Here is a 27,660-nt window from a genome sequence, read left to right as displayed (position 1 = left end):
TGTGCCCAGGCTGCAACCTGAAGATCTTCAACAACCAGGAGTTTGCTGCCCTGCTGACGACGTCGGTGTCGCGGGGCTTCGAGGCCGTCTACCAGCTGACGCGCATGTGCACCATCCGCATGAGCTTTGTCAAGGGCTGGGGCGCAGAGTACCGTCGCCAGACAGTCACCTCCACCCCATGCTGGGTGGAGCTGCACCTGAACGGACCGCTGCAGTGGCTCGACCGGGTGCTCACCCAGATGGGCTCGCCCCGGGTGCCCTGCAGTTCCATGTCCTGAGGAGGAGCCTCCTCTGCCCCTCCGCCTCCTCCTCTGCGCGTCGCCACCTTCCGACATAGTGTTGTAGCGGTGCGTTCGTTTCTTCTCTGGTGTGCGTGCGTGTGTGTGTATGTGAGTGTTGCCCGGTTGGTAGGGGAAGGGGAGGGCTTTGCAAACACGGTGTCATTGTGCTTGTAGCCATGAGCCTCGCTGTGCGTGTAGTCTCGAGCGCTATTGCACTTGTAGCCACGACCTTCGCTGCACATGTAGTTACGAGCTTTGTTGCATTGCAAGCCTGCTTGTAATCAGTAGAGGAGCTGGTCGCGGGCCAGCGTGGTTCCGTTTTCTCCAAGGCACAGCACCTTGGCTTTCGGTTCAGGAATGCCGTCTAATGGCTAATAAGAAATTTTTGTGAGAACAGACTAGAACACTATTACAAGTATCCAGTGCTGTTGCTTTTTTCTGTTCCCATCTGTGTGTCTTTTTTTCTTTTACACTCTGAATCAAGAGCACAGAAACTATTTATCATCTCTCCTGAGTGTGTGTTACCTTTTAGGTTAGGTGTTGAGATGCTTTCAACCAAAATCACTATTTAGCAAGCTGTGACACGAACTAGGATGAGTGACCGGAAGTCGAAGGTTGTGTCCCTTTCAGAGAACAGAATTACAGGGTGGGTGGTGGGGGAGAGAGCATATCTGCACCCTCCATTTCTCCAGTGTGTGTTGGCGGGCATTGGCACTTGCCAGCCCCTTCTCCTCGAACATTTGTAATGGAGTGAGCCAAGCATTTTCTTCTTGAGGTAGGCTGTCTTCACGTTCCCTTTTCTTCCCAGAATCAGCTTGCACTGGGAAAAGATTCAGAGAAGCCACAGGAGTGACAATGCATGTGCCCTCTTAATTTGCCTTCATTTTTCTTTCTTGCTTTTGTGGGTCTTGCAAAGTTTGAGGTAACGTTGGAGCAAATGTGGATATCCTCCAGAAGAGAAAGGGCAACAGCGGAGACATGTCATATAGCATTACTTTCATTTGTGACAGTTTTTTTAATGAGCGCAGTACAGAAGAGAAGATGCTTGGAAGTGCACAGAAAATGGAAGATGGGCATGCTTATATTGTTTATTTCTGAGATTCATTCACCGGTCAGTTGAGGTCCCGGCAGGTGTGTGGGGTTGTTGCATATTGAATGTGAGTGTAGAGCCCACATTGCGGGACAGAGGTCCTTTCTCACTTCCTCATTCTGCCTTTGTGATAACTGCACGTTTCTTTGTCCATGGAAGCTGTGCGAGGACACAATTGCCCCATGCCGCAGCGGCGCCACGAGCAAATGCTGTGCTGTGCTTTCTCACGGTGTGGCGCTCTTTCTTCGTTCCTTTTTCATGAAATCCAGAGTAACCTAAGCCTGAATGCCAGTTTCATCTGAGGTGTGAGGTAGTTCGGGAGCATTTCTTGGCTCTTTGCTCTTTTTTTTGGGGGGGGGGACACATTTTGAGAGGGTGTTGTTAATTGGTAGTGAGCAGTACTAGCGGTCTATCATAATTTAATTGTCCGTTCTGTGGCTTTCCTGGTTTTGGCTGTGCTATTGCATAGCAGGCATTGGGAAATCTTTTCCTATCCGGCTTGCTTCCAACGTGACTGTGCCCCTCCCCCTCGCAACATTTTAAAACTTGTTATATGTATATTTTAAAACTTGTTCTCCTTGTTGTATACAGTTTTTAGTTATAATGAAGCTTTAGGAAAAAGAGTGCTTACTCAGACTGGGTGTTTCAGTATCTGGTGCTATGCCCTCTCCCTCCCCGCTTTTTTTTTCTTTTTAAATTTTGGGCACACAGTTTCGGTTCACTCGTAGCGCTGTTTGCACTAAAAATTGGGTTTTGGCTGCAGACATGCCCATTTGAGGATGCTGCAGGCTGGCTGCCCCATTGTTTTCCAAGGTGGTTCCTTTCTTGAGGCTGTGCCAAAGGCCCTTGGAGATCTATGTGCAAGAATAAAAATAAAAGTTTACCACCTGCATAAAAGTCATGCCATGGGAAACTTTTGTGACACCTTCGTGTTGGTGTGTGACTATTGTGTGACTATTTCCTTTACGACTGCTCCTCTAGGTACACATTGGGGCAAGCCACAACTGCTAAACATATAGCTCGCAGTGCCACTTCGTTATCGGAAGACAAAAAAAGAAACTATGTTAGAGGAAATGAGCCTGGTCTGCGCTATGCATCTGTTATTTTAACAGTTCTGTTCGTGCTCGTTTTTATTTGTCTGTTACGCACAATGAAGCATCCAGAAGGGGAAAGTCATCTCTGTGGTGCGGTCAGTGCTGCTTTGTGAAATACAGTGCACTTCCGTTCGCACACGGCAGTAGGCAAGGAAGTGTGGTCCACTCAGCTAATATAAATACAGGGTATCTTTTTACCTTTATCTTGTCAGTGTGTACGTGCACCTTGCCCTGTGCTATCCTAACTGTCCCACTGTAGGAGAGACGAAAACATGTGTCCTTGATTTCTTTTCGGCAGGACCAGTCACTCCACTCTGTTCTTGCTTCGCTGTAACGCTGCCCTTCCACAGTGGATTGTCGTTATAACAAAGCGGTGCATATAGTGAAAGAAATGCAGTTTCCTCTCCATGGATGTAATGAAACAAGTTTATATATATCTATCCTGCTTAAGGGGACACTAGAGACAAATTGCAGGTAGTCTGTTTCGATAGGACGTGAGACAAGGTTAGTTGGAGAGATATGGGAGAAGCCTTTGTCCCGCAGTGGGTGTACTCAGGCTAATGATGATGTTAGATCGCCACATTCTAATCTCAAAGGGGGTGCGCTCACTGAAAGAAGAGCCTTCGCAAGCTGGAAAAGGCTGGGAATGAAATGCAGTGTTGCCGCCACAGGCCTTTCTCACATGTAAACTGTGATGACAGCGGTACTCTTTTTGGGAGTGGATCTCTGAGGCTAGGTCACACCACCATTCATTTTTACGTTGATCACAGAGTCCTTTTCATTATGGACACGGTAGGTTATCAATTGATTGGCAAGGACAGAAGAAAATGCCCCCCCCCCCCCCCCCCCCCCTTTTTAATGCCATTTTCTCGGCAGTTGATGCGTCCTTTGCAGCTGAACAAATATTGATGTAGGAGCAAAGAGCCATGCAGTCGATTTTTGCCAAAAGAAAATGGATGCGGTTTTTCTCGGTGTCCCTTTAACTGTATCCAGAAGTCATGTGCAAATCTGAAACTGCTTTGATCGATCACGCTCTACCAGTTACTGGAGAACGCGTGGAAGATGCGCAGCTGTGTTATCGTTGCTGGCCGCATAGACCATGCATGCCTTGTTAGACTCGTGTTGCCGAGGGGGGGTCTTGCAACACTTTTTTTTTTTTTTTTCATTTTAGGAGAGACATGGGTACACTTTCTCTCTGTGTGTTTATGCAGTGTTATTGTACAAACACACAGTTGCATGTATTGTGTTGCAGCAAGTTTATCGATCATCTCGAGTTAGGCAGCTTTTCAGTTAACTGCAGTTGTGGTGTGGATCCTTGTGGACTTTTTTTTGTGTGTGTGTTGCTTGAATCCTTATATTCGGATACACTGTGAGTGATGAAAGTGGACTTTTCTTTTTATCTTGCTGTGCAAAACCCACGTGGTATTATGGCCAGTGTCACACCAAGAGACAGTGGTGTTGACCCTCGTGTGTATCTACTTTGATGTGTTTAGCTTCAATAGGTTGACCTTGTGCTTAATGAAAAAAACTGGGTTTTACTACAAGGCTGTGTATCAGTGCTGGGGGTGTTAGCCCCAGGTGCCTTTCCTTTACCTTGCTTTTGTGTATGTCACTCTGAAAGAGTTCCCTAGTTTTATCATGCATGGGAACTGTGTGTAGGCTGCAGTGTTTGAAGCTGTTGGCAGACTTTGTGCTGTTTGAGAAATTCCAAGCATAATTGGGAGAACAAAGGAGCAAATTTAAGCCCAGCATCTGAATTTCGTGTGGCACTACTGCACCAATGGCGTTGTCTCTAGCTTCGTTTTGTTTGCCTTTTGCCAGTTTTCGTATTCTGTGCCCTTTTGAAAAGCAAAAAAACTCCGTGTACTGTGCTGGGCACTTATTTGTGCTGTTTGTGTGTCCATAAATGTGTTGCCTAGGCTTTCTGTGTGCTATTCTGTATCGTGCCATACTGTGAGTCCACAAAATAATGTCTGTTTCAGAATTGTTTCCTGCTGGGTCATTCCACGCCAAACGTCCCAGACGTTGCGCTCGACCATCTCCAATTCGTTCAAGAAAATTCACGGACACTTATCCCAATGTACGTAATGAAAGCCTGGCACATTTTTGCCGAAAAAAATTTATTCGCATGGTGAGCGCAATTTGAACATTTAGAAAGCACGAGAAACTAGGCACTGCTCAATAATTAATAAAAAATCGAATATTTGAGAAAACACTCCACAATTTTTTCAATGATATCTACACAGATTCTGGCTTTCGATAAAAATCTGAGTATTCAGCTTTATTTTGCACAAATATTTAAAAAAAACTGAGAGTTTGTGAAAATGTTTCATTTTTGTCGTTCTTTTTCTTAAATATGAACTTCCTCTTAGAAATTCTGAAATAGCCTTTTTGCTTCTCTAGATGTCTAGTAGCTATAAAAAAATGTTACAGGCGACGAAACTTTGAACATAGAAGTTAACAAAATACTAAAGTTGCAAAAAAGTGCATTTTGAGCCAAAAACGCTCACCAATTTCACCCTGAGGTGGTCCTAGTAAAAATACAAAAATAGCGGGTTACATAAAAGGGTTTATTGCCTTCCCTTTCTGAAAATTTAATCGAAGTAATTTTTGTTTTAAGTAAGAAAATAATTTTTGAATTTCAGCTCTTGCGCCGCAAGCTTCGTCGTGTCTTAAGCGCCTCTTCTCCACAGAGCACGACACTGTGGCCAGACGAAACGCAGAGTTCTTGTTCTCAAGTGAGGTTTTCACTGCAGGCAAGCATGGGAACGTTAAGTAGTCTTAACAGGTATGCGAGAGATATTTTTTTTAACGCTGCCGGGGCGGGACATACTCCAATCAGCTAGTTGTTAGGTGTGGTCCTCTCGCAGTCAGTCATTTTTGTCAGCGCCATGACAGACGTAAGCACCCGCATAAGACCTTCTGAGACGCCGATCTGGATGTGACCAGAACCATCCGCTGTTGAAGCAATTTGCGATGTAGCAGCACCACGTGGTACCTTACCCTTGCGGCCGTCAGGGGCTCATGCCGGATTGTTTTCGATGTGATGTCTGGGTTTTATTTGGTTTAATTGTTGCGATTTCTGCCTTACTCCAGCGCAGAAATGGGCTTTATAACTACAAATTCTCTTGTACATGAGTAGGATGTAAGGCCAGCTTGCAGCCTGAAAGGTGATGTTGGCTTGAAGTAATGAAAACTCCGTGTTCCTTTGACAGGGACTGCTGAACAGAATCTTGGAGCGAGCTGAATTCGTTTTTCTTCAACCATTTCTTTTGGCATCCAAAGGATCACAATACCTTTGATGTTATTTTTGGCCCAGCTAAATAACTCATAGGGTGTCATGATTTGATTGTTGTAGGGGCTTTGAAGGCTCGCCCTTGCTGCCAAACGCTTCACGGTGCCCCCAACTCCATCACAAACACTCTTCCCGTGGGAAGTTGCAAAAAAAATCCACTGAGCGCAAATTCTGAAGTCATTTTCGTGCTGACAGAGGTTTGGGAAATTCTTCTTGTTCTTGTACTGCGATGATGCTCCATCAGAGAAGTAATGGATATTTGAAATTTGTGGAAAGTCTTCCTTCAGTATCCTAATTACAGAAACGGCCACCGTGTCGTGGTCTAGACAATCAGAAATAAAGCTGAAAGATTTTACAGAAATTTCTGCAGTGTCTTCGTGCTCACGAAGGTAGATTACAACAGTGTGTACAGAGGCTTGAGTATTCACCCAGTGATAGGATTGTGGAGCGTCCTGTACAACGAAGCTATAATTTTCGGCGAAGTCCATGAGGACAATTGCCTCATGTGTCCCGATCTTCCGTTTCAGCTCCCGCAAGTAGCGCGCCTGCTGTTTGCTTACAAAGTGGTGGGCCTTAAGCTCCTTATGCATATCTAAGAATTTATCACAGAACTGGTCTGGTGTGAGTAGAATTGTCTCCAGTTGGCAACGCACCCCGCCAATCCACTGTTGCACTTGGACGCAGTCTGTTTGTTCCGAGTCGAGAACTGGAGCGCTACTGAGCAATATATCTGCACAGTTGGTTCCTGGACATTTGGCACACGCTCCAAGCATGCACTCCTCTTTGCCCAGTTCACATACAGAAGTGGCTAGAAGTTTTTCGGCACTTTCCTTTAAACCCGCAGCCTGTATCATTAGCTTGAAGTTTTGGTGCTGCATGCACACACAAACTGTGTGAGTGCCGCTCCCTCCAGCTAAGACGCAATGTGAAGGTCGGAGACTCGCAAATGTCGAGAAGCCGCACCTTAAGTGAGAACTTATTTTCCACTCCTCATGCATTTCCTTGAGGTTTAGCAGCAAGAGGCGCTTCTGACGACCCTTTAGCACGTCCTTCTTTCCTGGAAGACATTACGAATCGGCGTCATCTTCATAAAAATTGATGATGGATGCCTTGACTCCTTCACTCAACGGGCGGCCTCTACGCTTTGGTGGGGTGCCTAATACGCCGCCTTCTGTTCTCATGTTCAGAGCTTGACGCACTTGCCGTTCAGAGGCCCCGAAAAAGTCCATTATTTTTTGCCGAGACCAAGACGAGGGAGCCAACGTAAGAAGTTGTATTCGTGTTTCTCGACTTTCTTCTCGGCCAAACTTCTCTTTGACATCTTGCATCAGCTTCAGGTAATCGCTCAGAACAAAACCTTCTCTCTGGTCACGCTGGAGGATTGATTTGTGGTGCAGTCCTAATGATTTAAAAATCCTTTTTTCCGCATTCGCTTTGAGCTTTCGAACCTTCTTTTGCGCGTAGGTTTCCCGGTCTTTTCTTCCGCGTTTTCGTTGAAGGGGGCTTTCTCCAATGGCTACAAGGGCCTCGTTGCAAGCCTCGAATGCCACCACGACGTCATCTTGCTCGCACTGGGCATCGCGAGCCTGATGAGGTGCGCCGCCGATGCCACTCTTCTTCGAGTTGAAGCAATGCCGCCAGCATGCCTGGCACAGTCGGCTACCAGGAATAAGATTAAAATCGGGGTGTGCGTCTGCCAGAGCTAATGTTATGTTGTTTGTTCCACGGTAGTTCTTTCTGTGTTTAAAGAAAGGGTTAGAACACCACTTAGATGCAATCAGCGATGAATACTTCTTAAGGAAAACTTGATAGTGATGAGCACACACGGTACTGATGTCTTCTTGTGGGCGCCCTGAGCGCAGAGAAAGAAGTCGCTTGTGTGTGTCTGTCAGTTTTTCATAAATGATGATGGAACGCTTCTTGGTCTGTGTTAGCTTGTGGCACCCACTTGGACCAAGCGAGCACGGAGGAAGTTCGGTTTCTACAAACGAAACAGAAATTCATGCGCATCTATAAAAACGCCTTGACTCATTGACATCTGACTCATGCAAGTTTTACACATACACAATTCAAATAGGACTCCACAACTCAGGTGTATAATGTAACTGCACTTGACTTTAAATAGTTGTTTGCGTTGGTCAATTTATGCCCATCTGTGTCTCATATACCACGAACTAACCTTCATTCTACAGCGAGCATCATTCTTTTTTTATGGTCTCACTGAAAAGGCAAAACAAAAAAAAAGATAATGCAGGAGCTAATACTGGCAGAATACGTAGACCTAAATTTAAGCAACGGATACTATCACCTCAATTTAGCAAAACCAAACATTAAGACTTCTTTACTTACCCGCATCGACATCCGCAGGACCCGCAAAACTGCTAGATGGGCCTGGTTCCTCCATGAGACGAAACCAACTTCCGTCCTTAGCAGACAACCGACTGCAACTGTAGACGAGCCTCCTGGCTAGGGTGTCTAGAAGGGGAGGTGTGTAAACCGGCCAGGAAAAGCTGGCCCCTTCTGCGTGACTGCCGCGCTGACAACAGCCGCGCTGCTGTTCACACAAACATGGAGAAACACAACAGTATCTTTGGGAATCTGTATTGGAACAGTATCTTTGGGAATCGCACCGAAGTACACAATGACGACTGACCAAACGACGCTGTAACAACCGCCACCCTGTCGTCTGCTCTGGAATTCTGACCGTGCCCCAGACCGCAGCGCTCGATTTGGCCCTGGCGGCCGTCACGCGCAGGGGACCACACCTCTCTATGGGTAGAGCGCCGCGTTTTTCACACCTTCCCTTCTAGACACCCTATCCTGGCTGAAGCTCCTTCATGCGTGCGACGAGCCTACACACTAGCGGGCTGCGCTCACCGCCAGCGAGTCTCTGGTCACTCGCTGCAGTGGTGCGCACTTCGCGCTGTCATGTGCGCTCCGCGATCTTATTCGGATAAAAAAATATGGATGTGGTTTAGCTCTGGTTAAACATGGAGTAACGCGATAGTTACAGCTGGCCGAGTGGAACTCGCTCAGTCGAATTGCATAGTCATTTTCGCCGCGCCGTTTCGCTGGGCGTTCCTTCATCTATGTCCCACTTGACGCGGCGCATGTGCACAGCTTTTCATTTAGCTCTATCCCTAAAAATGCACGACAGCAAGCGACGGCAAACTGAAGCAGTTATCTCGCCAAAAGGATCGTGCCATGCCAGGTGTCGTGTTCTGCGGTGAAGTGGCGTTAAGACACGACGAAGTTTGCGGCGCGAGAGCTCCAATTCAAAAATTTTTTTCTCGCTTAAAACAAAAATTCAAAAATTACTTCGTTTAAAATTTCAGAAATTTAAGGCAATGAACAGTTCTACGTTACCCGCTATTGTTTGTATTTTTACTAGGACCTCCTCAGGGTCAAATTAATGACCGTTTTTAGCTCAAAACGCACTTTTTTGCAAATTTAGTATTTTTTTTACTTCTATGTCCAAAGTTTCGTCGCCTGTAACATTTTTTATAGCTACTAGAAATCTAGAGAAGCAAAAAGGCTATTTCTGAATTTGCGAGAGGAAGTTTATATTTAAGAAAAAAAAAACGACAAAAATGAAACATTTTCACAATTTCTTTCAATTTTTTAAAATTATTTGTGCGATATAAAACTGCACACTCAGATTTATATCGAAAGCCAGAATCTGAGTAGATACCACTGAAAAAATTGTAGAGTGTTTTCTCAAATATTCGATTTTTTATTAATTATTGAGCAGTGCCTGGTTTCTCGCCTTTTGTAAATGTTCAAATTGCGCTCACCATGGGAATAAATTTTTTTCGGCAAAAATATGCCAGGCTTTGATTAGGCACATTGGGATAATTGTCCGTGAATTTTCTTGAACAAATTGGAGATGGTCGAGCGCAACGTCTGGGACGTTTGGCGTAATGACCCTGCTTCGAGTGGACACTTGTTTTTCGCGTCTTTCTTGCGACTTTTCACGGCTGTGACCTGTTGCAGCATGAAATTTACCTCATGCGCAAGGTTTATTTTCACAATGAGTCATTTTGAATGTGCCTGCCTTCCTGTTTTTTGTTGGCAAGTTGCACAGCAGAACGCACACTACCATAACCTTTGAGCTAATCTACAGTAGAGTGTGAAGTTAAGCATTTTTGGCCTAAGGTTCGAAGCGATAACATGTGGGTGCAGGCGCTTTCCTAGCAGAATTGTTTATTACAAATTTGGTTTCTCTGCAGGACTAGGATTACTGCATGAAATGAATTGAGAGTATGTCATAATTTCACGAATCCCACGCCAGTCATTTGGTACACGTTATTCTAGCCAGGGAAAATCTCCGCTGATTGTTTTTTTTACTTATGGACAAAATTCATGTGCATTTGGCCTTGCTGTTGTTGATGTGGAAATGGAGTGAGTTGACCTAGGGGGGGGGGGTGTTGCTGCCATCACCACATTGTTGTGTGCACTGTACTTCAGTGTAATTTTCCCTCCATTTTTGTTTTCTCTCTTCGAAGAGAGAGGTGAGTTGGGGTGGGGGCAAATGCAGTGAAGATTGAGGGAAGATGTACTCGTGCCCATGTTGGGCTCTCTCACACTCTGTTCCTTTGCTACTCAACTGTAGATGAAGTGGAGAAAGCAGAACACTAACCACAATTATCTTGTCAGCTGAACTGATCAGTGAGCTTTGTCGTTAAAGTAGTGACACTGAATTGAGTGGGGCATAGTTGCAGACAGAGCAGGCTCCTGATCTAGCTGTGGCCGGTCACACCTTGATTGAGGTGAAGCTGTGTAACGAGGTTCTGCCAAGTTGCAGGCTGATTTCGTTTCTGTTTCACATGTTGGGCTGTGTTGCCATTGTCCAAGTTGCATAGTCAGCGATGTTGATAAGAATGAGCCGTGGACTTAGGGGCACCCTTTTCTTGTAGTTGTTCTCCCACAGACTTTGTTTTGCCTCTGTGTTGAACACCAGAGACTCCCCATGCCCCCCCCCCCCCCCCCCCCCCCCCCCCCCCCCCCCCCACATGCATGCAAGAGAGGAGTGCTGTGATCCGTTCTTTGGGCATACCTCTCTTTCTTTACTGTGAAGAGGATTTTTTGCTTTGTGCCACCATACTTCTGCCGCTGTACCTCAGATTGCTTCCAGGCGAGCCAGCCGCATGGCATTTTTCTGCTTCAACGGTTGAACTGTCGAGAAACTCTTTTCTTCATTAACTTATTTGCAGTGTGAGCAGCTCCATTTTGTGATGTCTTCTTACAGCAGAACGCATGAGGAAATGTGGCTCTAATTAGATATTGTGAGGCCGCCGTGGTGGCTCAGTGGTTATGGTGTTCTGCTGCTGACCTGAAAGACGCGGGTTCGATCCCATTCGCGGCGGTCGAATTTTGATGGAGGCGAAATTCTAGATGCCCGTGTACTGTGCAATGTGAGTGCACGTTAAAGAACCCCAGGTGGTCGAAATTTCCGGAACCGTTCACTACGGTGTCCCTCATAGCCTGAGCTGCTTTGGGACATTAAAACCCCACAAACCATAAACAAACAAAATTAGATATTGTGCTTTGTAACCTTCATCCAAGGTTGTTCAGATTCTTGTGCTCTTTCTAAACTAGTTGCTCCGAGTAGCTGGGTAAAGGACGAACAAAATGCGCAGTGTCGACGATGCCCTCCAGTGTCTTTGTAGCTGTCTTGGCTTAGAAAAGACAGATTGAATGACAAAAATTAGCGGTGCTGCAAAATGTGTTGCTACGCCGAAGAGCTTTTCAGCTTTTAAAGTTGTCTTAATTGTAGCTGCATTCAGTTCACATTATTTATCACTCACACTTTGTTGCTTGCACTGGTGTGCTTAGCTTGGGAGAGAGTTTACACTTACTGAGCAATTTGGGACCGTAGGGGATTGATTAGTGAAGTAAAAGCATCCAGACAGGCAAAGTGGCGGGTGTTGTGCTGCCGCTGGAGGACTCTGCGTCAGTTTCATACTTCATTGTTTGCACTCCTTGTCCACCGAGATTGTAGGCTCATATTTGTGCAGACCGAAACTTTCAGCTTGCACCCAATGAGGAGTTGCTGCCTGGCTTGAAATTGCAATCTTATCTCCGACAAGGAAGACAGGGAGACTTGCTGGTCTTTTTATTGCAGCGACAACTGAATCACTTGCGAGCATACTAGGCTGGCTTTGTTGCAACCACTGTGTAACGAGTACGCACATTCCTAGTCAATTGGTCGATGCTTGGTCGCAGCGTTTTTCCTGACGAGCATTATCCGCTCAGTAGCTGTTGAACAGCTCTGAGCCCTGAAATCAAACTGGGCTTCTTTGTGTTCTTTTTTTTTTCTCCTTTTTGTTTCCTCCTGACTGATCTGTGCTTCATGGACTGTGGCCCACGTGTGGGGCTTGAAGAGACCTTCATCTGATGAATGATCCTCACCCCATGGAAACAGCAGCTTGTGCGTGCAATACTTTGGAGCCGTGTTACCGTTGTTTCCCCCGTCCCACTTCTTTGCCTTGGAGTAGGTGTATACAGGTGACGATCGCGAGTGGTTGCTTCGCGTTGCCTACTGTTCTCCGTCTTTGCTGTGGGTGTGTTCCCAGAACTTGTTTGTTGCTGTGACTGTTTCTGACACTGCCTAGGAAAGAGTTAAACGCTGCGTGCCTGTGTGCAGCAGTGTGGTTACCTGCTGGCCGGGAATCCAGTCGTTCTGTCAAGTGTTTTCGTTTCGTTTCTTTATTTCACTTTTAAATCTGAAGCAGCTAGGTGGGTGTTGTCTGGAAAAGTTCTTTCCCTACCATTCGCCCCTGTGCCTCCCTTTCCGTGCTGTTCTTGTACTGATCCAGTTTGTGTGCTTCCCTGGCTGTCATTGACCTGACTGCTCCCTTGGCAGCGAAAGGCGCAAGAGTGTGCTCGGTGGGAGCATTTTGAGCAGGCATTCTCCACTGGCAGGAACAAAGCGGGAAAAAAAAGAAACTATGAGGACCTTGCATAGACAGTTCACATGTTGGGTGCATTCTCTCTAGTAATGCGTGTCTGCTTGTCTTTTATACCGTGCTTTTTTTTTTCTCCCCTCAGTTGGTAGTGTGCATGGTGTGTGTGTGCGTGGCTAAGTGTTGAACATGTTTCTCCCACCAGTTCTAGTGAAGCCTTGCTCCGGGTCGTGTTTTCGTTCCTTGTCTCTCTCCCTCCCGTCATCTTTTTGTATGTGAAGCTTTCTACATAGCGGCTGACCTTGTCACACAATGCCACTTGTGATATTGCGCGTCGGAGTTAGTAGGCCTAGTGTTGCTCTGGGAAGCAGTTTGTAGGTGTTGTCTAGTTCACTGCCCCAGCTGGCATGAGGAGCGGCATGCGGAGCGGCTCAATGCATGTCAGCGGGGCAAGCGTTGAGGTGTTGTGTTGTACAGCAAGTCTGGCATGGCCCACTATAGAGAAGGGAAGGGCAGGCCTCAAAACATCTTTTTTTTTCCTTAATTTTTTGCTGTTGCAGTGATGAACTAATCTGCGTTGTTGGTCTTGGGAGGGCTGCACCACATTGGGCCAGTTTTGGTGGAAACAGGCTCTGAAATTGTTTTGATTGTTCATAAATGGCATTCCTTACTGAGCAGTCTTTTTTTTTTCTTTTGCTGACCTACTGCAAGAAGAGAGCTTCAGTCATGCCCGTCTTGCATTGTTGAGGCTGGATGCTTGCTAATATTATGGATCATTTCATTGCAGGTCAAGTCATTTTCTAGAAGTCTAGGCATTTATTGACATTGAACAGTGTATTCAAGCTCCGTCAGTTTTAAGTTTTACTGTCCCAGATTTCATGTGGTTGAGGTCGAGTGCAGAAGCAAAAGGGGGAAAGGGGATTGTAAATGGCAGCTGCGCCATTGTCATGGATCTGTCGCCACCATGATGGGTGGCTCATGGTGCTGCAGCCCTTGTCCAGATATTGGCTCATGCCGCACAGCCGGCATTTCACTCTTCCCCTGTGTGGCCGGCCGTCGCGGCGGCGTTGCGGCTCGAAAACATTGGTCAACTCGGCTTTTTGCAATACTGTATCCATTTTTCGAGTGTACATATTACATGGCCGTCTTTTGTGTAATGACATTTTGGATAGCACTCTTTCTCTGCTGTGACATAATAAAACTGCTTGACAATGAACTCCTCAATCGTTTTCTTTCGATCTGCTTTTTAAATGTGAACATGCATAATATGTGGTTCCAACTTTACAGGGATGTTGAGGACAAGAAAAGTTTGCCTTTGTTGATAGATTGCCATATTCTAATGGCAGAGAGACTGTTTGAATGGAGCTATTATAAGCCACAAAAGGCCAAAGTCGTTTGAACAAGCAAACAGAAATGTCGGAACCTTTTTTTTGCTCGTTTCCTAGTTAATTGGGCTAGTCTACACCACTGTTCACTTCCAAGCAGTGATCACGGAGGTCTTTTCATTGTTGGTGTCATGCGTTTTAATGGAGCGGAACGAATTCTAGAATGTTCTAATCTTTTTGGTAATGAAAAGTTGCAGCACAGTGCGATCCTCCGCTGTGGCCAGCTTCCACAGCAGGTGTGTGTGCAGCTTGCTGGCACTCTGGGCAAGAGTGTGTGCATCGTGGAAGCGGATCACGGGTTGCGTTATGGTACAAATCTCTTGTATTAATCTTTTGCTGCTGAACGTCAAAATGGGCACTAAAAGTATAGATTTTTACCAAGAATAAAAATTGAATGGAGCTGTGCTTGCTGAACTGCACCTTCATGTAAATTCAAATACTGCTTTCACTTTTCAAACTTATTGCTTGCTCATTCGGTGCTGTGCGAAGTGCAGGAAGCTTTCAAGCTATGTGGGACCGGATTCATATGTGGTGGCAGTTTATCAGTACTAGAATTTGACAGAGAGCATTAAAAAAGCCGGGATGCAAAGTGGAATAGCAAACTTGTCCAAACAGCAGTAACAAGCAGCTTTGGGTTGTCTAGAACCTAATAAAGTAATTGCATTACTAAGTTCAAATTTCTTTTCTCCATCATTAAAGCAGTGGTTCTCAAAGTGTAACCTGCTCCTGTGCCAATTCACAAAAATGGTAATTTTGTCTATGGTAGGATGCCACTTCAAAATTGTTGGTAAACAATGGGCCATGGTCTGTGGCGCCCTGTATTACTCCGATCTCCAGTAACTACAGTATATGAAATCAGCTTTTAAATGTTTTACTATATCAACTAAGACAGAGGCATAAAAATTTTAGAGCTTGTAACTTTTTCATGCGATTAGCTTCTCGTTTAGGTATCAGGAAAAGTTCAGCAATTGACTACCTTGCTGTGGAGGAATTAAGTGTGGCAATACTGAATCTGGGCGGAGCTTCACTGCAGACTTAAGTTCCATCCGACTATAGCAGCATTTAGAATTCTGGACAACTGCAAACAAAATGTGGACCCAAAGGGGCACTATAACAAGCAGACTAACTGTAACGCGGTTTGCCATACCCCGTTTGTAAAACTGCTACTTTCGAAAGGTCTCTGAGGAAAGCGATCCAGTCCGCATAAGGTCATTCATTGACCGCCACGTGAATAAGCCTAAATGCATATGTCTGAAAGGGGCCTGAAACATTCTTTGTTAGCTGCTGCATATTCCTTTCCTCCAGAACTACAACCAAACTACCAATAATGGGTGGCCTAATGGGTTTGGCATTCCACTTCTGAGCCCAAGGTCGCGGGATCATACCCTGGCTGGGGCAGCAAAGTGCAAACACTCCCGTGTGCTGTCAGTGCAAAGAGCGACCAGGTAGTTCAAAATCATCCGGAGTCCTCCGCGGCGTCCCCAATGGCCCCTGTGCCACTTGGGATATGTTTAATCCCACATAATATTTTATTTCAGTGAGGCAGCATAAGCCACACCATGCTCTGCTTTGATGTGTACACCAGTATGAGCAACTCATGTGGCTGAAAAGCCAATGCCATTACAAAGCGTGTCTCATCTTACTCTTGATAAATGAGGATATGCTGTATAGGCTTGAAGGCCAGGTGACTTCAAACGTAGTGCTGGTATAAGTATTGCAGTTTTTAAAATAATCATTACAGTTTGAAGCGAAACAGTATAAATTTGTTTCCTTTTGGCATCATGCTAATGACATTAAAACTTCAGCATGCTAAAACTTAGCTCAAGGGGGGGGAATGGTTTTTTGGGAACCTGTCGTTTTTCAAGAAATCGAATCTATAAAGCTTCTAGGTAATGCATGCCAAATAGTTCTATGCCACCATTTAAAATAGTGGCATAATCGCCAATTAAAACCGCAACAACAGTCGGGCTTCTCCTCGCGTACTGCATTGGAGAAGTGCACAGAAATTTGTGATGACGTCATTGTTGCCAAAATTTCAGACGTCCGCTGTCTTCACCCAGGAGCTGCCGTGCGTCTTCCAACACCGTCTAGCAATGCTTCGTTGCCTTCACCTTCGGTGGCTTTGGTTTGCTTGAAACAACCGTTTCTTAGCTGGAAACGCAGTGCCACCGTACGTGACTTCATCATTGCGGCCTCTGCCCGTCGCTGCGCACTGCAGAGAAGCCTGAACACCAGTGCGGCTTTACTCTGCAATTGCGTCACCATTTCAAATGCTAGCACAAAAATGCTTCCCACACTTTACCTGCAATTAAATGTCACATATTGCACCCCTCTAAACTCGTCGAATTCTAAACCCTCTTCACTTACATTGCCTATGGAGTGAATGCAACATATATTGCCCTGTACTTGTGCTTTTAACGTACTACCTCAGCCATGTAACTGCAGTTAAACCTGGATGTAACGAACCTCCATGTAGCGAATTCCTCGGTATTGCGAAGTTTATCATTTCCCCAACGCCGCCTCCACTGAATGGTATAAACAGTATAACGAACTGTGATCGCTACGCCGACTATCTGTTAGCTTTTGCTGAGTTACGGGACTTGGCAGAAAAGTTTCATTACGGTAAAACATGAATTAAAGAGGCTGTGAAAGGTGGTCTCAACAAAGATGCGATGTGCCTAGGATGTTAAAGGACCCCGCTTCACAAATATCAAGCACCAAGAATTTTAACGCGATAGCGTTAAGGAGCTCGTGTCGCAGAAAAGCCGGTGGCGTCGGCCGTGAGCGAAAAATTCCTCCTCCTCCTCGCAATGTACGTCACTGCCCCAACAGATAGCGCGCGAGGGCAGCCCAAGGAAAGGAAGGGACGCCTGTCACATATTTCGGTAGAGAACCCGGACCGCGTCACAAGGGAAGAAAAATGAAATGAAAATTGGTTTTAAAGAAAGGAAGTGAGGCCTGTCTCGCATATCTCTGTGGACACCCGAACCGCACCGCAAGGAAAGGAAAATGAAATGAACATTGATTTTAAGAAAAGGAAGCGCACCACTGCGTGCGGGCACGCAGGAATCACGCGATGAGCGGCAACAAGTTCGCTCGGCGCGGAAGCTCTGCTGGTGTTCGTGGCATCGGGTTTGTCGAGAACGATGTGCCGACTAACTACGACTGCAATTTGAGTCCCGCGCGTTTCGGCAAGGCGCCTGGCAGCACTTCTACGTGGTTTGCCGCTCCGAGCGTCCGTTTCACCGTACGTACGTAACAGTGCGATTTGTCTAACGGGCAAGGCGTCGCGCCGAACGGACGATGGCGCTCTGTGGACTGACTCCCTGGCAGTGCTGCAACATGCTGTCACGTTCCACTCTTGAAGGCGGAGCTTAAGCGTCCTCCAATTTTTTTTAGATGCGTTTTGTGGAAGCTGAGTTATCAATACTGAAAATTTGAATTTCGGCGTCTTCGCGCCTTTCCCTCTCCTCTCGTTACTTTTTGCACGCTGAAATGTCGGCTCTCCTCCGCTGGCCCCTCGCCCCCGCCGCCGGCTGTTGACGCACGAACCAATTGCTAGCAGTCCGCTGCTGACGTAACGAGCGCGGATTCGGGCGAAAGGCCAGCACCGCAGGTCGCCGCTAGGCGCAGAAGCAAGAGTTCTAAAAATTGTATTGTAAATTATCGGCTCGCTTTTGAGGTCCTGTACGCGGCATGAGCGCTCGTTGGCCTTTACGGGCTGAGCGCCCTGGGCGCATAATTAGTTTAATAATTGTTTTTTTTTTGGGGGGGGGGGGAAAGGAAATGGAAATCTCATATATCGTTGGACACCTGAACCGCGCGCCGTAAGGGAAGGGATAAGAGAGGGAGTGAAAGAAGAAAGGAAGAATTAGGTGCCGTAGTGGAGGGTTCCGGAATAATTTCGACCACCTGAGGATCTTAAACGTGCACTGACATCGCACAGCACACGGGCGCCTTAGCGTTTTTCCTCCATAAAAACGCAGCTGTCGCGGTCGGGTTCGAACCCGGGAACTCCGGATCAGTAGTCGAGCGCCCTAACCACTGGCGCATATCCGCTGCTTACGTTTTGGAGCATATCATACCACGCGGCACTATAGCAATTCGTGCCCTAAGGCAGCGAAAAATATGGCATAGCAAAAAAAAAATGGTACGGTTTTAATGTAGCTAAATTAACCGAATAGGGCGTGCGAAAGTACTTGAGGCAACACCGCCTCAACGGCATAACTGCACACAAGATATCCTCAGCCGCTGTCGGAGCAGCTGCGCAAGGCCTCTGCCGCTCCGTCAAAGGTAAAACCAGAGTCCTTTTGGTAAAACGTTGAGGCTTCATACATACCCCGGGTTTTTCCGCTTTGCTAGTCAGTTTTCACGCTAAAAAACAGGACGAGCAGTGAGCGCCCGTTGCAGCCGCGCGGTTGCTCGCGTGATTCTGGCGCCGATATAGCTCTTGCGCGTCGCTAGCGAGAATGCCGGCTATGCAAGGCGTCGTCCATTCCCTGCGGCAGAGGGTTTTGGGCGGGCAGATCGAGAGAGGGAGCTTGCGGGAAAAGGCATGCATGACCGCGCACGCTCTCTTTAGTTCGGCTACAATGCTTGTGCCCCTGCCTCTCCCACTACGCCCCCCCCCCCCCCCCCCTCCCCACCTGCAGCGGCGTGCGCGAGCCGTGGTGGTGGTGGCAACTCCTACCACAGTTACCAGCGCAACCGCGGAACGTTTCCCTGCGTTTATGACTTCGAGTAACGGAGTTTCCTCTACATTTTCAAGGTGATATCTCACCTACATTTATATTTCATAATTATTTTGGTTTCCTTTCTGTATTGTCCTTTCGAGTTCTAAAAAAAACTGCATGTAACGAGAACCTAGATGTAAATAACAATCCCACACTTTTTCAATTTCGTTATATCCAGGTTTAACTGTACTTGCATGAGTAAATTCGAACATGAATTCAGTTACAATTTTCACGCTGACTTTACAAAGCTAACCATGCAATTACAGATGCAATATATACAGATAATGATACTACGGAATGCTCCAGCCTGGAAAGAAGGATCGCCCGTATGTACGGGAAAATAAACGAGGAAACCTAGTCAGTGGTGACGAGCAACTAAGGCCCGTGGTCGACACGATACCGCTGGCAGTCGTCCTGCGGCGCACGAAGCGCCCATGCCGGAATCGCGATTGCAGGTTGCAAGGGATATAGCAAGAGGGACCTTAATAGGCAAATACAGTTACTGTATATGCTACCAAAGATCCAGCGGCGAAGAGATGGAAAGAGGCGCACAATCGCGTTGCCAGAGATCTACGTGCCGTTCCATGCGGGGGACAGTTAGCGTATACATCGAGAACTGCCAATGGCAGACAGGGTTAGCTAGGAAGCTCCTGACAATTAAAGTGGGGAGGATTATGCACGCGGGTGTCGAAAAGCTTTCTCCAGGGACTCCGGAACTTAATTGTTTCAATAAAACGGAGAGTTGAACGAGTTGGTACATACTGCTGGGACATACTGCTGCCTACGAGACCACAACACTTCTCTGAAAGGGGCTCCGTCCTCAAATCTGGCTTTACATTATAGGAACCGTCCCCGGAATAACCAGCCTGATTCTTCTGAAAAATCATGTAAACCCATCTTTAATAAAACTAGAATCCTGTACAAACACAGAGATAAACTAACAAGAGAAATCAGTGAAGCGTTTCATATTCATAAAAACATTGACTCATGCGTGAGCACCCCCTCTGTAACAGTTCATGACTGTGAACTAATGTATCTGGATTTAAGTGATTGATTTATCACTGTGGCTTTTGGTGTTGCGCACGCGCCCATGGTTGTCAAATGAGTATATTTTGCGTGTTTTTTCTAATAAACTTTCAGTTGTTAGTCAGCGCCGGTTCTGTCGTCTTCCTCTTTCTTTGTCCCTCGTCTACGCGCTGTTATTCCCAGCAACTTAATTGTTTCGAGCGGGGGGGGGGGGGCATGAGTTCGAGCTTATTTTGTTATTTATTTAATGCTCATTTACATAATATTTCATATTTTTATTTTTTAATATTCAAATGTATGTCTGCTGGTTGATGCAGACTGACACTGTGGTGACGGCAGTCGATCAGAAAGACAATGAACAGGCTTCCAAAGAACTTTCCACTAAAAACTGAATGACTCTGGGGCAGCGTTGATAGAATAAAGCGTGCTCGGCTTGCTGTTCTAGGCTGGGCTCAATTTAAAGCTGGCAAGGAACCTTCAAGGTAAATACCTAAAAGCAACAATCTGGAAAAATGTGTAAGCATTTTTACGTGGCCATGATCAATGGAGATAAGCTTGGTCGCATCTTGCTTTACAAATTAAAGCTTGCCATTTCAATTCGTTTAATGTCGCCGTGAATCTTTGGTTCACACTCGAAACTGCTGGAATGTGGCTTTATCGTTTTGTTTAAACAAAATGATAAAGCCGCATGCCGGCCGTTTTGAGTGTGAACGAACAAACGGTGCAACGATTCACGGCAACGTTAAACGAATTGAAATGGGAAATTAGCTTTATAGATGTATGCACCAGGAGTGATCGATTGTATTAAAAAAGTTTGTACATAGTCTGTTTAAATTCTGCTAATCATGATGATGAAAATGAGCCAGAGAGTCGACATCTGTTTTTAGGGTACTCATACGAAACGCATTACAAATGGCTACAGAGCCAAGTAGCTCAGCCCCACTGTGCTTTGCATTGATAAGACTTCTAAAACTGAAGTGTTTCAGTTGTCAGAAATCTGAACCGAGTGCAAGCAATTAGAGACGGGGGGGGGGGGGGGGGGGGCTCTGGCTTTCCAGTAACTTTCAAAATCCGAGATGTGAACCAATGCGTGACCACAATGCATGCAAATCGCCTCATGTTTGCACCAGCTTACTATATTCACCAAATGAGTGAGGTAAAAGCCAACATTGAAAATTTGCTGCTGGGATCCTACTGGTTCCAGTAGTACTAGTGCATTAGCACATTCCCAGCAGCTACTGGAACCAGCATCCGATAGAACCTAGTAGGCAATGGAACAAGTAGGTGATGGGGCTATTAGCTTTGCATACAGCACCAAAACATTACATTTAATTCTGTGTAGATAAATCAATCATGCAAATATATCCTTTAATTTTCGAAATTTTCTGAAACTTTATTTTAATAGTCACTTCCTTAACGTTAAGCATGCACAAAAAGAGCAAAAAACTCTCGAAACCTACGGTAGCTGGTAAACTCATCCTGCAGGACCATGCAAATCTACCCATAGTAGGAACACAAGTACTGCTTTAAACCAGACTTCGAAAGCAGCTTGCAACAGCCCTATAATATACATACAATTTCCATGTGTAACTCGTACTCACATTCTAATACCACATGGCCTCATGCTTATATATCCCCCCCAAGATGGGTGTCCCAGAGGTGTTAGTGGGGAATGGTTAATAAGCAAAGCTCTCTCATGAAATTTTGGCACTATTTATTCAATTTTTAGCGCTCACAGTCAAATAGATATAACTGCAAAATTCTGTTAGCTGAAGGATATTATTAACATGCAAACAAAGGAAAAAGGCCTCTGAACAGAACAGCAAAAAGTCCTCATGCTGGAACCAGTGAAACTAACAGAAAACCAGTAAGCACCTTGCCAGAACCAGTACAACCAGCAGTAACCAGTAAGCACCTTGCTGGAACCAGTACAACCAGCAGCAAACCACTACGTACCCTGCTGGAACCAGTACAGCCAGCAGAAAACCACTACAAGTACCCTGCTCGAACCAGTACAACCAGCAGAAAACCAGTAAGCACCCTGCTGGAACCAGTACAACCAGCAGCAAACCAGCAGGTTTCCTGCTGGTTCCAGCAGAACCATTAGGTTCTCATCAACAAATTTTCACCTGGGTGGGGATGGCACTGACGCGGAGCGTGCAGATCATTCGCAGGAAATGCCCTCCACTGCACAATTGTCCGGCAGGCGCCAGGGGTTATTGCAGGAATGCCATTTGATCTATTTCCTGCATTGCTGGAAGACGAAGCGCGCAATTAATGCATGGGAGGCCCCTTCCGCGGGCACTGCCGAGTCCCAAAGCATACAAAAGGGCTGGGAAATAGCTGGTACGACTTGCGAATGCAGATCCCAGCTAAGGAAGTGGACAGCTAAATCGGACTAATGACATATACCAAGCGGAGTAGGGAAATGGTTAGCTCTGTATTATATTGCAACTAATAACAATGTTCATGTTCATGAGCTAAGGTGCTGAAGCTGCCGGTTGTCTTTGTTTCCACGAAGTGGTACCTTCACAGGAGAGCATGTACAGGCCTTTCACTACGCCCCCCCTATTTTTTTGTGCCGTGATAACGTTGAAATTGGGAGCTCCTTTATAGATATGGTAATGTTTATGTCGCCCAGTTTGGACTAAAGAGAGAGGCTTGGGTGCTGGGCTTCATGTATTTATCTCTGCAAGAAGTTCAGCGGTGCTCTGTGACATCCCCAGTTACGGCTTCCGGGGCTTGGTGGTGTGTGGCAGTGGAGTGACAGTGTGCTTTCGGACCCATCGTACTGATGCGAGGCTACTCGGAATGGCTTCATTATATGGACTTCAAATGTTCAGAGAACATTTTTTTTTTGGAAGGTGAACGAGTACGGCAGTGCGCTGCGCGCCTCTGGAAGGGCAGCCATCTCCGGCGACGTCGTCCCTTTGTGGGAGCCCGAAGGCGCTTGAGCAGCACGACTCTATGGAGCCAGGAACCGTTGGGTGTCGGGGGCCAAGGCTCATTAGGGGTCCGAAGGCCGACAGCTTGGCCGTCATCTTTATTCGCACACCAACAAGCATTCAACTCGTCAAGCACACCCCGCAAGAGTGACAGGGGCGTCGGCAGGAGGGGAATACGCGGAATGCCGCAGGCGCCGGCACTGAGAGGAGGCCGAGAGAGACGCTCTAGCCTGGAAAGAAGGATCGCCCGAATGTACGAGAAAATAAACGAGGAAACCTAGTCAGTGGTGACGAGCAAGGCCCATGGCCGACACAGCACCGCTGGCAGTCGTACTCTGGCGCCCGAAGTGCCCCAGCTATCGGGGAGTAGCCGAGCCCCAGCGAACGAACAAGGTCGACTAAGCAGTCCCTCCCTTCCTTCTGACTCCGGCGCATCTGCATCATGTACTCGATAATAGGAAATTCTTGAATATACCGTTTTGTTCAGAGTATAGCGGTGTCTGCCTCTCCGTCCCGTGTGGACCTGCTATGTGGGGTCGTCACAGCACCGTATATGCTCTGTATTAGAGGATTGTTTATTGCTGTAATCATGCTGAAAATAGTATCACTTCACAGCAAACATCTCACTTTTCTTGTTTTGTTATACGTTAATTTCAGTGAATACTTGCAACCAGGTCGCGGCAGGAGTGTCAATTAAAAACACTAATACACAAACAACCTTTTTATTTTCTTGAACAAAATGGCATACATTTTTCCAAAGGAAATGGTAATTTCGTCATGAGCTTCTCTTCATAAATGCACCACAAAACAGTTAACGAATATCAGCTGAGACTTCTGCAGATAAAACCTACTTTGCATTTATAAATCACAAATGCGCCGCCTCACAGCAGCTGGGTGAGGGCAGTAAAAGCATAGAACAAGAATGGCTTAACGATGGCACTGAAAAAAATGTGCAAATGGTCCATGTACACAAATGAACTATTTAAAGTAAAGCTTCGAGCGAGCCACTTAGAACCTCATGCCTCCTCTGCATAATCCCTGTCGTGGTGAGGCACCTGCTCTGCATGATCCGTGCTGCAGTGACACCTGCTCGGCATGATCAGTGTCGTGGTGAGGCACCTGCTCAGCATGATCTCTGTTGTGAGTGAGGCACCTGTTTGGCATGATCTCTGAGTGAGGAACTTGCTCAGACAATCCTTGTTGTGGCGACGCACGTGCTCGTCATGATCCCTGTCGTAGTGAGGAACCTGCTCAGCACGATTCCTGTCAGGAGTGAGGAACCTGCTCAGCATGATCCCTGTCATGGGTGAGGAACACGCTAAAGGTCCCACAAGATCTTTTGCCTGGTTTGCCGCTCCTTCTGGGGGGGCTCCTGGCCGGGGCCAGGATGGGAGGGTGCTTCAGGACTCGTGTAGGTGATTTGGCCAGGAGGGCTGGAGGACAACGGTCGCTGCCACTGCTGTCACTGCTGGTGCCCGCGGGCATGGTAGAAGCGGTGGACGGAATGGAGCGCTCTTGTTGACCAGGTTGGGTGAGGGCTTGTTCTTCAATGTTGGTGGTGGTGGTGGTGCCGCCGCCGCGGTTGTGCTTTTAATGACGATTGTTTTGATTGCAGTGGGAGCGGCTGCTTTTGGAGGCTTTGGAACATCTGCAGAGGGCAATTGCATAAGGGACTCTCACCACACTTTGCTTTCATTGTTTTCAACCAATACCTTCCTTTATGGCCAATGGCCTTTCCCAACCCTAATGTTGGTATCAACTTACTGAACTCTTCATGTGCGATATCCGGCAGACAGGCTAGCTATCAGTGGCATCAGTCAGTAATTTGCCTTGTTTTAATATAGGGCAGCTCGCAATCCAGCATGACGATGAGCCAATAGTCGAGACACACATAAAAAAAAAGCATGGAATGCAGACACTGTGCAAAAATAATCACAAAAAAAGAGGTACAAAATGCACGCAAGCACCCCCCCCCCCCCCCCCCCCCCCCCCCCCCCCCCCCCCCCCCCCCCGAACACACGCTAGCATTGAGATAGTAAATGGGGGCACTAGAAATACTAAATTTATACAGTAAACCAAAACCTTCTTAGCATGTACCTGCTTAAATGGTAGTTCCCCTTAGGATGCCGCAGCACGAGATCCCTGACTCAACTTCATCAAATTTCTTACTATGGTGCCTGCTTATGACACAGTGGCTTATTGCAAATGTCTTGGCTAGCATGTGCCTACGAGGCTGACGGGTTGCATAAAGCACCCATGAACCGCACTTTGCAAGTAAACTTCACCGGTGTTTCTAATGCGTACATGGCAGTGTATGTTGACACTGATACTGTGCAGCATGTGATGACCGCACTTCCAGCTGCTGATGCTCCCAGAGAGAGAGAGCACTCTCTTTTCCTGTCAGGAACACCAGTGTACCCATTTTGCAAGCACCGGTACTAGAGCGGTCACAGCCAGAGCTGCGCAAATATGCCCATTGCCAAAGCTATTGCTATTGTTGTGACATGCCTCGGCATCTCTGCAGCATGGTTTCTCCGCAGTTCAGGATGGCCACAGCAAAGTTTAATTTCCCCCAGGTGCCATTGCCACCATTCCCACGATGCTGGCTGACCAGCATCACTGCACAGCTGTGATTTGGCCCGACATTGTTGCACTGTCACATCATCGGTATTGTACTGGACTACAATCTTCCCATGTTTAGAGATTCCCAAATGACTTGGAGCTTCACCCCAATGCGCCTCATGCTGGGGCGAAGCTCCGAGTGTTGACCACTGCTGGCGACAACGCCCGTGAACGACTCTTCACTAAAGTTTTGCACCAGGAAGGTGCTGTAGAAATGGTGCAGCTAAGACTTTTCCAGTGTGTTCTGACACTGACATAGCCTCTATTACCGACGAAAAATCATCCAATGCAAGCGATGCTGGCCAGAAAGCTGAAGACAGCTCGGGCCCTGCCTTTGGAGAAACTATGTGCGCGCTAGATGCATGTCACCTGTTCACCGAAATACAGGGCCTAACACAGCAGTTGGGACCCGGTTTAAGTGCTTTCTGAAGCTGCACTAACAGTTTTGAAGTAGCCTCAACAGCAGGCAAAATAATGAATTTCTGCGCTCCTATGCTAATAAAAGCTCCCATGTTGTGCCTTCCTTCATGGAATGCTCAAGTTGTTTTCGGTTACAATGTACTGCCACTGCTTGCACAGTTTCTCAGTGATCCAGTGAGGGACGCCTTACCAGGGTTTGCATAAAATATCTGGCCTTGAATTCGAAGAAAATTTCAAATGCCTGGCCTGGAATTCAAGAATTCCAAGACTGCAGGGATATAGAGTGGAAATAATCAATGAGGCCAAGAAACTTTTTTTTTGGATCACACAGATTAGGAACTCTTTCACTCTTGTCAAGCTTGAGTTGGTTTGGGACGTTAGACCTCCATAAACCAAACTCTTGCTAAGCTCCGACTTCTCTCTCCTGAACTCCATCTGTGCTTTCTTTTCCCTGGCCTTTCAGTGCAAACTGTTAGCCTTGACAAGGAGAGAGAGACGTCATTCTTAATTTCAGCATCTCTGAAGAGACCATTCACAGACTCTCACATAAATGTGAGCATTTTTTACAGCTTTGCCTTTTTTGTCAGATAAGTTAAGCTCCAGTATCAACCTTTAACAGCAAGTGTGAAATTTCCAATAGCACAGCTCTGCTTGCTGCTGAACTGAAGATATGCTTCCGAGCTTTTCAGATGACTTTTTCCAGTGCCAAGTCGTACACAAGGGTCATTTCAAGCCAACTGATTCAGACCCCAAAGTGGAGGAGATTTGTAATAAGGGAGTAATTAACTTACTGGCATCCACCCAAGCTATACAGCTTCCCCAGAAACCCCAGGACCACCGCTTCACCGGGACAGCTAGCTTATGGCAGGCGAGAGCAAACTGATTAATAACTTGAAGTCGGACTGGTGTTGGTTAAATATTCAGGGGAATCCCCCTATGTGGAGCAGATTTAAAACATGGGACTAATGACTCAATGGCATCCACCCAAATGTAGCCATATGGCTACAAAGGAAAGCTATATAACTCCCACACGGACTTCGTAGTTAAAGAAACATCTTGCCCTGGTCTGGGCTTCATACTCGGCACCACAGTTTCACCGCAGCAGTCGCTCCACCAACTGCGCTAGCCGGGGCGGCTAGCATATGGTAGGGTAAGAACGAATTGACCACTTTGAGCTTGACCATCTTCGATTTCTTAAAAAAAAAAATCATGTTTTATTGCATGACTATTGCAACCATTACCTAAGCTTGTTTTTAGCAAACACAACTTTATGCATGACTGTGAAATATTTTTGTTCAAATAAGTGACACTGCATTTTGTATAAAACCAATTCAAATGAATCTGTTTTTCATTAAAAACGTGAAAAAAGCTACAGAAATATGACATTTTGATATCTTTTAGTCAAATTTTTATGTTCCCAGTGCAGTCATTCTAAGTTGTCCAGAATCTACCATTCTATCTAAGCTGCCCAGAAGGCAAAGAACCTGATAAATATGCTTCAGAGGTAAAAAAGAAACCATGTAAGCAAAGAAATTCTAAAGTTGAGAAAATTTGCTTTTTGAGGCATATTCAGCCGTCAATTGCATAGCGAGGTGGTCCCAGTAAAAATATGAAAGTAAGTAGAAGAGGAAATATGCAGTGCAAATAAACGCAAGGATGACAGAACAACGACAAACACAAGCGCTGACACTACCAACTGAAAACGGTTTTGTTTGCACGTGCAATAAATACCGTTGAAGGAAGGAAAGATAAAACACGAAGTGATCGAGCAGGATGTAAAACAAAACGGAAACCAAAAAAGGCTGGACGTTAATCTGGGAAAGCGAACTCAAGATTTTAGAGATGACAGTTCCTTCTTGAGGAG

General features: G+C 46.3%; 2 protein-coding genes across 4 annotated transcripts in view; one reads left to right on the top strand and one right to left on the bottom strand.

The window, feature by feature from the left end:
• LOC144094115 (mothers against decapentaplegic homolog 3-like) overlaps positions 1-13,881 on the top strand; it is a 47,784-nt gene extending 33,903 nt beyond the window's left edge. For both annotated transcript variants that reach the window (XM_077628033.1, XM_077628034.1), the window contains exon 8: positions 10-13,881. In XM_077628033.1, the coding sequence (XP_077484159.1) occupies positions 10-278 (269 nt within the window). In that variant the 3' untranslated portion in view covers positions 279-13,881. The remainder of the gene's footprint in view (positions 1-9) is intronic.
• Positions 13,882-21,508: 7,627 nt separating this feature from the next.
• Positions 21,509-27,660, bottom strand: part of LOC144094114 (uncharacterized) — a 39,193-nt gene continuing 33,041 nt past the window's right edge. Inside the window, exon 5 of one of the 2 annotated variants that reach the window (XM_077628031.1) lies at positions 21,509-22,063. In XM_077628031.1, the coding sequence (XP_077484157.1) occupies positions 22,026-22,063 (38 nt within the window). In that variant the 3' untranslated portion in view covers positions 21,509-22,025. Of the gene's footprint in view, positions 22,064-23,460; positions 24,403-27,660 lie in introns of those variants that run through there. The other variant, XM_077628032.1, reaches the window with a different exon arrangement.

The sequence above is a fragment of the Amblyomma americanum genome, chromosome 6 (genome assembly GCF_052857255.1).
Source record: "Amblyomma americanum isolate KBUSLIRL-KWMA chromosome 6, ASM5285725v1, whole genome shotgun sequence".
Lineage (NCBI taxonomy): Eukaryota > Metazoa > Arthropoda > Arachnida > Ixodida > Ixodidae > Amblyomma > Amblyomma americanum.
This window is presented reverse-complemented; position numbering and strand designations above follow the sequence as displayed.